Source organism: Haemorhous mexicanus, chromosome 21 (assembly GCF_027477595.1).
Source record: "Haemorhous mexicanus isolate bHaeMex1 chromosome 21, bHaeMex1.pri, whole genome shotgun sequence".
Classification (NCBI taxonomy): Eukaryota; Metazoa; Chordata; class Aves; order Passeriformes; family Fringillidae; genus Haemorhous; species Haemorhous mexicanus.
Window position 1 is genome coordinate 10,431,512 of NC_082361.1, and position 13,465 is coordinate 10,444,976.

At 49.1% G+C, this 13,465-nt stretch overlaps 1 protein-coding gene across 6 annotated transcripts in view; it reads left to right on the top strand.

The window, feature by feature from the left end:
- The window catches only part of ZNF618 (zinc finger protein 618), a 148,649-nt gene that overhangs the window by 74,298 nt on the left and 60,886 nt on the right, over window positions 1-13,465 (top strand). For 3 of the 6 annotated variants that reach the window (XM_059865461.1, XM_059865462.1, XM_059865463.1), the window contains exons 3-5: window positions 3,849-4,105; window positions 8,148-8,243; window positions 11,245-11,322. In XM_059865461.1, the coding sequence (XP_059721444.1) occupies window positions 3,849-4,105; window positions 8,148-8,243; window positions 11,245-11,322 (431 nt within the window). The remainder of the gene's footprint in view (window positions 1-3,848; window positions 4,106-8,147; window positions 8,244-11,244; window positions 11,323-13,465) is intronic. The other 3 variants (XM_059865464.1, XM_059865467.1, XM_059865468.1) reach the window with 1 other exon arrangement.

Consider the following 13,465-nt stretch of genomic DNA (forward strand, 5'->3'; position numbering starts at 1 on the left):
CTCCTCTGGCTCAGTGCATGTGTGGGTTGATGCTGTGTGTGGTGGAGGCTGTGATGACTCCCATCTTCCAAGGAAAACTGGTTCTGCTGGGGCTCTGCACGTCCCCCCTTCCATCCTGCCTGAAGCTTTCCAGTGTCAGTAGCTTCCTTTTCCTTCCCTGCTCTGGGATGTTGGTACTCTTTCCCCAGCCTAACCAGGAGGCTTCAAACTTGACCTGCTGTGTCATGAGGATCATTCCCTGAGCCCTGCTCTCTCCTGGACCCTTGGGAACATTTATATCCCATTCAGCAACTGAGCTGACTGGTCCTGGTTCTGCTGTAGCCACAGAAGCACGACCTGGATTTCACAGGGGACCACAAGAAAGTGATGCTCGCTCCAGCTGAGAGAACTGGATTCCACCACTGCTGCCTCCTCCTCCTCTGCAAAGTTGTACAGCTCCAGCTAAGGCACCAAGTGGCTTTTGGAGAGCACAGCCCTGCTCCCAGGAGTCAGTGCTGCTGGTTTTATGGTTTCATGTAGAAGAAAGTTGCTGAAGTATTTGGGGCTGTGTCCTTCTGCACATCACGTACCTGCTCGAAGTTAGAACACATGGGGCAATGAATTGCTGTCAGTTAATATTTGCAGGGTTAGGTCCCACCCAGGAGCAGGCATTCCAGCTGGGAAATTCCTTTCTTGGCAGAGCTGGATCCACAAAGTCAGCATGCATGAGGGGAAAAGGTTCTGAGGGTCCATTGGTGTGGTCTAATAATTTATAGATTCCTCAGCTCCAGCCACCAAGTGCGGCCAGTGCATGTCTGTACTGAGCCCAGGGACCTGGGGCCAGCCAGACACACAGCTCTAGGTGTGAAAACTCAAAGGGATCTGTTCTCCCTGAGCACATCCTTTGGAAATGGCTGTTCCAGTGGACCATCATCTGTGCTAATGTTTTGTGCCTCATTTCAGCTGGTTCCAGCTTCCAGCAATGAGCTTGCACTCGACTCTTCCCTGCCAAGTTAAGACAGGACAGTATTTTCTCCCCATGAGGATGATGATATGCTGCAATCAAATCATCTTTTAGTCTTCCTTTTAGCATGAGAAACAGACTGGAAAATTTTGGTCTCACAGAGTCATAAAGTGTCTTTTCCCAGTCTTGAACCATTTCAGTGCTGCATTTTGGAACCTCTTCAGCTTTCCTGATCACCTCTGAAGCCTGAAGCTGCTCGCAGTGTCTGCAGCACATGGGGAGTGGCTTCACCACAGTTTCAGACAGGGAGAAAATTATCTCCTCCTTCCATCTCGGGCACCTGAACCGAAAATTTGGTCAGTCCTTCAGTGCAGAGTGTGGCTCTCAGTGGTTGCAATACCACCAGGGTGCATCCACAGTCCTGGACTTGTCTGACTGTGCTGCAGCCGCTAGTCTTGGGCAGAGCCAGCTGTGGAGAGAGGGATCCACTGGTGGAGTGTCCCATTCACAGCTTTGCTCTCCACCCCTCCATGGCTCCACCCATAATTTTTTAGCAACAGTAGTGTTTAATTCCAGAGCATGAATAAATCTGTCCCACATCAGCCATTCCAGGAATCCTGTGAAAATGCCTCTCTATTCGTGAGCAATGCACATGGAGAACAGCTTTGCCTTGCAGCACGGGGCCTGTTGCTGATCTGGTTTGTGTTTGAATGTGACCCATGCAAAGCTGGCATCATCAGAAAGTCATTGTATTCTTGCCCCTTTTATAATCTCCTCAGAAGGCTCTAGCCTCAGTCTTACTGCCACTGGTATCAGCTTCTAATCCCAGATCACGTGGCTCATGCCTGGATTTTCCTGTTGCTTTGCCCAGGACTGGCAGGTCCATGGCTGTGCCATGGATAACCGCGCTCTCACTGCCTTTCCCACCTCCAGCCTCCCATGGGAACTGGCCTGGATGCCTTTGATCTTCCTCCACAGCCCTCGCTGAGGAAGGAAAGATTTTCCTATCTACCCTACTGTTGCTTTTATCAGTGTTTTGCATTTCATACCCTCTGGGTTTGACTGATCTGAAATCCATCCCACTCTTTTCTGATCCCTGAGTATTCTGTACTCACTGCCTTCCCTTGGAAGGGTGCTGAGCCACGCCATGGTGGCTGAGATGGATGGGCCTGTGGCACACCCAATAATATTACCATGAAGACTGTCCAGTTCTCAACCACATCTTCTTTGTCTCAATCCATCTTTCTCACTTGTAAGAGCCCTGCATGATTTTGGGAGCACGGCAGGGGGGAGTATGTGTGAGAAGGCAGGAAATGAGTAAGAAGGCAGGTCAAGGCTAATTCTCTCTGTTTGGGGCTATTAATTGTACATTTCATTCCATAATGAGAAGGAAGGGATGAATAATAAAATCTCTGGCAATAGGATGTGCCTGACCCAGTTTGAAATAGTGACTCCATGTCCGTGTGGGAGGTTGGGCAGTAATTACTGGAGGATTGTTCTCTCTGTTCCTCTGCTCCCCTCATCCCTGTCCTCCCAGGAGCTCCACACTTTCACCTCCAGCTGCACCATCTTGGTTCCTCTGCGAGCTCCATAACCCGTGTCAGAACCCACTGCAGGGGTTGGTTCTCTAATACTGTAATTCATACTTTGTCCTGACTAACTTTATGATGTTCCAAGCAATGGGATTTTTTTCTCTGTCACTGTTGCACAATCTAATGATCATCCATAAGTTCAGCCTGTTTTTCATTTTATTTTGTTACTTCTGCTGCCTAAAATATTTTCAAATACCTTTGGCTGTTCCCAGTGTTTACATGACTCTAAATATGTCACAATGGTTTCTGTTTCTGGGTAGTCTGAGCCATTAAATATTTAGTTCTGATTTCTGCACAAACTGAACCAGCAATTATTTTATTTTTGTATTGCATGGTGGAGTGTATTAATAACCAGTATAAAAAATTGGGGGTCCATAATGAGTGCTGCTAAAGGAGCTCCACTGGCTTATTCCCACATCCTTGTCTGGTGGGCTCACACCCCCCTTGCCTTTTACCACCACAGCACCTGTTGATAGTGTTTTACAGTTTTGAGGTGTCCAGTTTCCTTTTCTTAAAAGGTTTTGAATATTTGTTTAGATTGCTTTCTCCCAGAAATCCCCAGCTATTTTTTCTCAGATGAAAATACATGCTATTTAACCTGTTTCTGAGCACAGTGGAGCCCCTCTGCCTTTCCCCCTCTCTTAGGCTTTCCCTGTCATCCCAGACAGTTGTATCTGTCCATAACGTGGTAGTCTCCCTAAATGCCCTCATCCTCCAGATGATTCCCTTTGATCAGCACTGTGTATGTTCAGTAAAGCCTCTGAATACCAGGGGATGTCAGGTTGCTTGAAGGGATAAAAGAGACGATGCGATGGAGGGTGGAGATAGCTCCAAATTAAAAATATCAAGGAATCATAGAATTGTTTAGGTTGGAAAAGATCTAGAAGATCATCAAGTCAAACTGAATTCAGCAGTGCCAGGTCCACCAGTGACCCATGTCCCCAGGTGCCACAGGAGAATATGGCTTTGTGTGCACGGACTTGTGTGGGCAGAATACCTGCAGGCAGAGCTGCTGGAGCTGTGCCCGTGGCCTGCTGGCAACCAGGGCAAGTTCTGTGCTCTTCTTTAGGGGTCCAGTGTGTTTATGAGCACTACTGTTGTTTGTGATGTTAAGGTTATTTTCATTACTAGCAAATAATTTTATTGCTTTTGTCCAGTTAAATTTTAATTACTTATCATGTATGGTAGACATACATTAATATACTTCTTTTAAATTACCTGCATAAAGCAGAGTGCCTTGAATTAGGTCCTGTGATGACAAAAAGAGCACTTGGCATTGAGGATTCACATTCTCTCCTCTCTTTCCCCCTCAGGGAGTGTTTGAAGAGGAGCCCGCAGAGCCCAAAAGCCGAGGGCTCCGACTCGGTGACATCTCAGTCCTCCCCCAGTGAAGAGGCTGGAATGATGACTGAAGTGAAAGTGAAGACAGAGGTACCAGATGACTACATCGAGGAGGTGATCTGGCAGGATGACACCAAAGATTCCAAGAAGAACATCAAGGATGGCCCGGGGGATGTGCCTGCGGAGATCTGCGTGGTCATCGGCGGCGTGCGCAACCAGCAGACGCTCGGTGAGGCATGGGCCACCATTCTCTCAGGGGCTGTGGGGACAGGGGGAGGCTCTGCAGAGCTGTGCCTGGACACTCAGCTCTGCTGGAAGGCCCAGAGCCAGCGTGAACATCAGTCTTGGGGTCCTGGCTCAAGATTATTGACTTTCTGTGTCTGTTTGCATCTGGTTGCCCCTAAAGGCTCAGCCAAGCTCTGAAAGAAAAAGCTCCTTATCTTCTTTTGGCATGTTCAGGGACTTGCCCATCAGTCACCTGCAGCACCTGGTGAGCCCAGTGCTGGGGGTGTGTTTGACACAGATGAGGAATTTGGAAAGGAAAGCCTGAGAAACTGATGACATGTTTTGAGGAAAGTTGCTCTGAGGAATGTGGATGCTTTCCATAAATGAGTCTGAGCTCAAGAGCAGGTTTTACAGGTTGCTGTTTGTTTGTTTTCCTGATCACTTCTCAGTTGTGGGAATACTTTTGACTCTGGGCTGGCTGTGGTGTGCCCTGTTCAAAACAGTGCTTCCTGTCCCCACCCCACCTCCTGCTGTGATGAGAAGAAGCTTTTTCTTTTTTCTGTGAACATCAAACTGTCCTCTCCTCCTGCTCCAGGGAAGGGGCTTCCTGTGGGAACCTGACAAGGCACCACTCTTGCACTGTCTCTGTTGTCCCCAGCCTGGAGCAGGTCCCTGCAGTGTCTCTGAGATCCAAAGGCACTTGCTAATAAAAAGAAGGAAGAGCAGTTGGACCAGTTTTTTTTTAAGGGACTCAGGAGAAGGCTGATTTGAGCTGCCCAGCATTGCACTTGGAGTTGATTTGTCCTCCAGGGAGAGAGAAAAGAGGAATTGATGTTGGATTTTCTCCTGGGTTTTGTTGATCATTATCCATACTGCTGGAAAGAAACCCAGGAGATGTCCTTAGCTGGTGATTGTCTCAGAAGCATCGTTGTTCTTCCTGTCCTCCTTTCCACCACAGGACAGCCACTAAGAACAGCAGGGCAGGGGGTCAGTGCTATCTGTGCACGTCTAGGGAAGCCTAAGAAGTCCAAAACTATTTCTGGCATAAAGATGTTACAATTTGGAAGAAATACCCTGTGTATTTTCAGAGTTTTTGTGCCTCTGCAACTCTTGATCCTTACATGGACAAAGCTGAAAAGCATCCCTGCTGCCCTGGCAGGGAGAGGTGGAGCTACGAGTGATGGGCAGCAATGGGAGCTTCTCCTCCAGCCACAGCCACCAGCCCTTGGTGAAAGCATCTGCAGCTTGGCTGTTTGTCCCACAGGACCCTCTTCTCCCCACAGCTCCTGGCTGGGCAGCAGCAGCTGCTCTGCAGTCGGTGTCCCCTGGCAATGCTGGTTTCCAGCTGAGCTTGGCTGCGTTGCTGTGCACTGAGGCGGGGCTTTTGCTCTTGGCTGACTTGGGTGGACTGGAGGGGAAGCCAGTGGGGAGCTGCTGAGGGCACTGGGATTGTTCAGCTGCAACAGAGCAGACTGAGGGGAGAGCTCACCAGGGGTTGCAGCTCCTTGCAAGGGACAGCTCCCATCTCTGCTCCCTGTGACAGGGACAGGAGCCAGGAATGGCTGGAGCTGGGCTAGGGCAGCTCAGGCTGGAGCTCAGGGCAAGGTTCTTCCCCCAGAGGGTGCTGGCACTGCCCAGGCTCCCCAGGGAACGGGCACGGCCCCGAGGCTGCCAGAGCTCCAGGAGCCTTTGGACAGCGCTGCCAGGGATGCCCAGGGTGGGGTTGGTGGGGGGTCTGGGCAGGGACAGGGGCTGGATGATCCCTGTGGGTCCCTTCAGTTCAGGCTCTTCCGTGGTTCTGTGATTCTGTGTTGTTCCTGTGGAGAGTGTTGGGGACAGACTGGTGTAAAGGGGACACTCACAATGTATAGACACTGTGGGGAGAGGGACAGATTCACTGACCAGTCACAAGTGGTGGTTGAAAGCCATATAAACTGGAGAGCTTCTCTCTGGAAGGGCCTTTCTAGTGGAACACACATTGAATTTGTCATTGTAAAGCCTGGGATTCTTTAAAGGCAGTTTGGTCCGGAGGCGATGGGGTTGGTGCCAGTTCCTTTGTGAACAGAGCCCTGGAAGTGCCCCTGTCTGCCATTCACATGACCCTCATTTTTGGGGAGGTGGCTCTGAATAACTCCTGTCTGGCCATCAGGTGCTGTGCTGGGTGTGCACAGCCTGTGGTACCCAGCTCCTTGTGTCTGCTGAGCTCTGGCACCTGGTCCCCTCTGTCCCCCCATGGAAATCACACACAGGCACTGTGCCCATCTCTGCACACACCAGGGTACCTCACACAGGAATGTGCCCCATGTGCCACTGCTCCACTGGCCATTCCAGCTGCTCCACTGGCCATTCCAGCTCTTCACCGGCCATTCCAGCTGCTGCACTGAAGCAGCCCAGAAGTTTGACCTGCTGATGCTGCTGCCGTCTCCTGCCTCCAGAGCAAAGGTTTTGTGACTCTGCTGCTGCTCCCCAGCACTTCCAGAAGCTTTCCTTGCCCTGGGATCTGGGAGCCCTGTATCTGAATCCCCTCCTCCATGCAGACAGGCGAGGCTTTGGTAGGATTTTATTCACCTCCATTGGGGCAGCTGAGACTAGAGGTGTTGAAAATGGTTATTTTCATTGCAAATCCTGATGAAGTAGTGACTCAGGAGTGAATGAACCCCTCTCCTGTGTGGAATTGCCAACCCCCAGCCTGTCTCCTTTCAGGGGGTGCTGGGGACAGTTGGTTAAACAGGGGATGTGTCTGAGCTGGGACCATGGTGCTGAAGGGCACACGTGGCTCCAAGTGACAGTTTTCCTGCAGGGCTTAGCCTTGGAACGTGGCTGGAATGCACATTACAAGATTTACGTCTCTTTTCTGAGTCACACATCTGCTCTATTTATATTTTAGTTGTTACTTGGAGCAATTTATAAAAGGGATTCCCAGCTCAGTTGCTGCTATTCCCTTGCAGTGTTTACATCAAACCAGGTCTTGTGGTTTTTGCCTCCTGTTCGGACCAGCTCCTGTCTCTCCCAGCACTTCAAACTCTGCCTCCATCTGTGTGGAGCATCCCAAACCCTGTGGGGGCTGGAAGGGGCTGTACTGGGATGGCTGGGGACAGTGGCCATAGTTTAGTGGGTTTGGACCATTTTCCTTTCAGCTGCTTTTTCACAGAAGTCTTTCAATCCTGTGGGATCCCTCTCTGGCATCCCAAGCAGAGGAAGCCAGTGGAGAGGTTGGCTCTCAGCTGGCTCCTGTCAGCTGCAGCTGCTGTGGATCCCCTGCTTCCCCCTGTACCCCCCTGCACCCCCACAGTACCCCGGGTGTCCCACCCCTGGGGTGGGGGTTCCTGCCCTGCACAGCTCAGGGGTGCCACATTTCCTGTTCTTTTCTTCTTTCTTCTGGCAAGAGTCACATGCTGACCTCAGGCCAGGGGCACTTGAAGAGCCACAGCACATGGATACTTCTCAGGGCAGGGAAGTCAGGGCAGACAGGCACAGAGGTCCCTTGGAGCTGTCTGGAGAGGAAAAGCAAAGGGCACTTGTGTTGTAATTGGGGAGAAAGAGGGGGAGACTGTTTATCAGAACAGTATTTGTGTCGTGGAAGACTGAGTTACCTGTGAGCTGATCAGGAGAAGTTTGATACAAGACTCCTTAAGCTCTCAATCTGCTCTCCCAATCTGGTGCTTTACAAGGAACATTTTGGAGAGGACTTTTCCAGTACTGCATTAAATCAGAAATGTTTCTGAGACAGAGTGAAGAGAGAATCCTTCAGCTCTGAGCCTCTCTGGCCACCTCCCATGCACACACTGGGTTCATGCCATGGTGCTGATATTTCACTTGCTGAGCTGCTCAGCATATGAAATTCAAGAGCACTTTGGATTCTCCTTGATGAGGTAAAATAGTACTGCAGAAGCCTTAAGAAATTCTGTGAGACCTCTGACATCTTGTCAGGAAGCCACAGGGACAGATGGGTCTTGGAAATTTTTAATAGGCTTCAGCCATCATTATTCCTTGGAAATGCATCCACTTTAAGGGCTTTTTTTCTGATTTCTTTTTGCACAATTTAGATGGAAAAGCAGTGGAACGTGACTCTTCCGTTGGATATACACGAAATCGATATTCAGGGACCTGGATTTTTGACCATGCATTGAGATACACGTCCGGTATGTGATGGAAGGGTGTGAAAGTCTAACCAGGGCTCAGGGAGCAAAGGAAGCTCTGGAAGCAATGGGTGCATTGCCCATATTCCAGCTGCAAGGCTCAGGAAAAGCCCGGCCCAACTGAGTGCACCAACTAACCCCTCCTCCCCTCCTGCTGCCACCAGCTGGGAGCTGCACAACACACCCTGAGTGACAAGGACCTTGCTGCTGGTGTCCAAGGCCACGTGGGTGTGTTCTCTGCAAGGCCTTAACACACAGTGATGTCCTTCTTCCTCCTCTTCACCTTTCCTCCCCTCTAACAACACATTTTTTGTGGCTAGTCACCCCTCCTTTCTCTAACGTGAGGGCCTGTGGTGAGCCGAGCACACAGCTGTGGCTGCTGAGCTGTGGCTGCTGAGCTGTGTCTCTGCCTCAGGTCTGTAACACACCTCCCTCACACCCTCCCCAGCTCCCTGTGATCCTGGGCCACTGCTCTACCACCTGTGGGCAGAGGGTGAGTGCAGGTGTCTCTGTCAAAGTTGACTCCAACCTTCCCTGGGTTCCATTTGAGACCTGGCAGCTCCAGGACACCTGCACAAAAGCCCTGGCCTGGGACACATGGTCCCTCAGGTCCTGCCTCAGCTCCTGCCCCTGGTGTCCAGCACAGCCCCTGCACAAGGTCTGCAGCCCCTGCTTGGGTTCACAGTGCAGAAGGAAGGCACTGCACAGTTACCTGCACACCTGACCTTCTTGGAGAACTGCACAGTGCATTTATATGCCACAGACTGTCTCCAGAGGAAGTAGGAAATACAATAAAAATGGGGGAGAAAATTCAGTCTAGAGCCCCTCACTGTGTTTGACCTGTTTGCACCAACTCACAGAATCGCAGAATGCTTTGGGCTGGAAGGGACCTGCCATGGCAGGGACACCTCCCACTGCTCCCAGCCCTGTCCAGCCTGGCCTTGGGCACTGCCAGGGATCCAGGGGCAGCCACAGCTGCTCTGGGCACCCTGGGCCAGGGCCTGCCCACCCTGCCAGGGAACAATTCCTAATTCCCAATCTCCCATCCAGCCCTGCCCTCTGGCAGTGGGAGCCATTCCCTGGGTCCTGTCCCTCCATCCCTTGTCCCCAGTCCCTCTCCAGCTCTCCTGGAGCCCCTTCAGGCCCTGGCAGGGGCTCTGAGGGCTCCAGCCCTGTGATTAACTCAGTGGCCTCCTCTGGAGCCATTCCAACTCTTCCCAGTGCTCTGTGTGCAGCCAGCACTGTTGGAATGTGGGTGGTCATCAGTCACATCCTGCTGTTGGTTCATCTGAACCTCAGCTGTACTCAGGGCTCCTGTTTGAAGGGCCCAGGGCATGGTGAGCTCTCATCTGCTGCTTTGGGGCTCCAGCTCCAAGAGTTTTCAGAAAAGAATTGTGGAGGTTGGTGGTAAAAATAATCAGTCCTTGAGCATGGGAATGAGGGCTGGCAAACGCTGCTGACCTGCTGATAGCCCAGGTTTCACTAGGCAGCCTGTATGGAGTGACCACAGGTGGTGACTGTCCCACAGCTGAGTATCTATATAAAATACAGTGAGCTATGATAATAAAAATGCTCTGGCGCAGATCAGATACAGCCAAGTGCCTGTGCTGTCAGAATATGGGAGTATTTTTTCAGCTGGGTACTCTGGTGTATCGGACTGTGGTGAATAGCCTCTTTCAGCATCAGTGACAAAGGAGCCTCCCCAGCTCAGGACACAGCCCCAGGTGGTGCTATCAGTGATGGGCAGGGTGTTCAGGGCTCTGACACTCTAAGGGGGGGTGATTTCTTCCCAAGCTGTAAGAATGGGACATGGGAAGGGGAAAAAGGACTGTAGGCATAGTGTGTTCAGACAGCACCCTGGGTTTGTTCCTGACTAGAGCTCACTTTGAGTAGCTCCAGGTGAGTATTGACGTGAAATGCTGTTTGGGAATGTTTATCTGGATGTGTGTCAATGGTTTTGTTCTTGTTTGTGGCTCCTCCCTGAGTTTTGCTGTTTGGCATGGTAAGGATTATTTCAAGGTTGTATGAGGAAACGTGCATGGAAATGAAATTCTGCATTTATACCAAATTAATTCAGCCCTTTTTTCTCCCACCTCCTCTTCAGTCAAGTGATGCTCTCACCCTCACCAAAGAGCAACAAGGGGATCCCCGTTCCACAGCTCTGGTGGACAGTTAAGAAATGCAGTGCATTCTGCAAATAAGAGCCTGGAAAGCGAATTTATAGCCTGTGCATCAAAGTCAAGTAGGAAAAAAGAGGTTGAATCAACTCAAGTAACAAATCTAAGGAAATTTCTGTCTGCCTGTTCAATAACAAAAGAGTCTAAATTCATGGCATAACTTCATCATTACAAATGGTTCTCCCAGCTCTTTTCCTCTGATTTCATTTCAAATGACTGTTTGCAGATGTGTGTTTTCTGGAATTAGAGACACAAATTGAGAAGAGGGACTACTGTGGTCATGTGCTTTTCCTTAAAAAGGGCAAAAGTTCTATTTGTATCTATTTGGTTTCCTCTGGGTGGATATTTACCAAATCTCTGTGGGTTTCTTGGGAAATTTGTACATTGTGCATTTCTTGAGAAATTTTGAAAACTCCAGGCCTCAAGATAACATATTGCCTTCTTTTTTCAGTTGAAAATGATTTTTTCCCAGCTACTAGGAACTTACTGAAAAGTAATTCAAGGTTATTTCTGTCCATAGGAAACATTAGTCATTATTATAAAATTATAAGTCAGGCTATTTTGAGAGTGGCCCTTTCACGTTAGCAAAGTTAAAAAGATACACTGAAAATATAAGTTCAGGGTAATATGCCAAGGAATCTTAAATAAGGCTGACAGACAGAATAGTGTCTGGGATAGTGATTTCCTGCATTTATCTCCATGAACTGTCCAAAAATTACTTTGCTGTCAAGTGCACCCTTTTGCTCCCAGTTTATGGACCAGTGTGCAGGGAGGCTGTTCTCCCTGATCTCTCATGGTGATGTGTGCTTCTCTCTCTTGTTTTTCAGGGTCTTATGAGTGTGGAATATGTGGGAAGAAGTACAAGTATTACAACTGTTTCCAGACCCATGTGCGAGCACACAGAGGTATCTCAGTCCTGCTGCAATCTTGGGAATCCTGGGATAATGCAGATTCAGGGCAGCTCAGGCTGGAGCTCAGGGAAAGGTTCTTCCCCCAGAGGTGCTGGCACTGCCCAGGCTCCCCAGGAATGGGCACGGCCCCGAGGCTGCCAGAGCTCCAGGAGCCTTTCGACAGCGCTGCCAGGGATGCCCAGGGTGGGGTTGGTGGGGGGTCTGGGCAGGGACAGGAGCTGGATACCTGAATGATCCTGGAGGGTCCCCTCCAGGATATTCTGATAGCTCCCCTCTGATATTCTGTTTTCAGGAAGATCTTGAAGGTTGCTCTGCTGCTTCCCTGGTCACCAGTAATTCTTCTCTGGGCTGTCCCACTGAGAGGGGCACAGTGATAAACGTTGGGGATATCTCAGCTTTGTGGCTCTTGACTCCAGCAATATTTCTCCCCAGGTCAGGAGCAGCTCCTGTGTTCAGGGCAGTATTTACTGCCCAGGGCTGTCAATGGCATCCCTGTGTGCAGGGGGAGCTCAGATCACAGAGTTCCGCTTGGCAGGTCCCAGTGCCAGCAGTGTGGTGGCATCTCCCTGAGGTGCTGCACTCCTGCCCAGCTGGGAGTTCCATCCACCCCTGAGAAGTCACCCTGGGAGGATATAAATCAGATATGGGCATTGTGACTGCTGTATTTTTAAGTTCAAATCAAAATGCTCCTTGAGCTGCCCTGTGCCCGTGCTGTCAGCTGAGGTCACTTCCCAAATGCACTCTGTGTGTGAAAGGTCTCGTGCTTAGTCAGGAGTGGCTTGATCTGGGTTTTCTGTAAGGCTGAACAATCCAATATTTCTTAATTGCAGAAATGTGAAAGTTTGAGGTGGTTTATTCAATCAAAGTGTAGTTTGCAGGATTTGGAGCTCTGAAGTACCAAATTAGCAGCAGGGACTGCAAACCAGCTCCTCCTGAGCCTTTCTCTGGGTTTGTCTCCTGTCCCTGAGGTGAGCACTGGAGTCACTGTGCCAGGCTGGCAGGAGCATCAGCTTTAGCTCCTCAGGTGTAACCAGTGGTTAAAAAGCCAGGAATAATGAAGGCTAATATTAAGTATTAAATGCTCAAACTCTCAAAAGTCAGCACATGCACAGCTGAGAAAGTGTTCATCCTTAACTGCTCAGAGTTTGTCACAGTCTCATAACACATCCTTAATTGCATGGTTGCATATTCCTTATGTGCTGCTTAATATCACAGAGCTGCTTCTGTACTTCTGGATACACAGAATTGTTTTCCTATGCTGGTATTTCTTTTCTAAATACCAACAAAATTCCTTAAAGTCCTTTAAATGTAGCTTCAAGTACCTTCATTCTGTGGCTTATGGAAAAAAATCCTAAAATAACAGGGATATGCTTCACCATTAAACCACAGCATTGCAACAATTTTGCAATAATAATTGTAGTATTTAAATGTGGGGCAAGGATTGCTTTTATTTTACTTCTCTTCCCCAAGCACCCTGGGATCTTTAATTCAGCTGGAATTTCAGGAGCTCTGTTAGTATGATGTCACCTCCTCGTGTGTGATCTAATTAATTTGTATTCATTTGTATTTTGATAATAAAATTAAGCAATATATTAAATTATATGGGTCCATGAACATAGACCTGTACATTTGATATCCATAGTTTTGACATAAACTCAATGGAGACATGACCTTACCTTTTGCTTCCAAGGTCTTTGTCATGTGTAGTTGCAGAAGATGAAAATTTTTAGAATTCTGAATGTGGAAATTTATCACTAATTCTCACATCAGTGACGGAGAAGCAGAATTTATATCTGTGATACTTAGAAAGTGTTGGTTTATGTTACTGTAAGTGGATTCATGTAGTAGTTACATTTAAAGTGCATTCAAATTGCTTTAAGACAATAAAAATACAAATGAGTTATTTATTCATCTACACTCTTCAGCAAGAAATGAAACTGCAAGCATGATGCAGCTCTGGAAGTGGGATTTTCCCAGGGAGCTGAGGCACTGGGCAGAGTGTGCCTGGCTACAGAGGAGTAACCTGCAGTGAAAGGTTAAGGATGGGTAGGAAAAAAGAAGGAAGGATTTTTTGGAGGAAAGCCCTGTGTGGTATTATCCAGTGTGAGTTGTGCATGGACTGGACCAGGAATGGTGC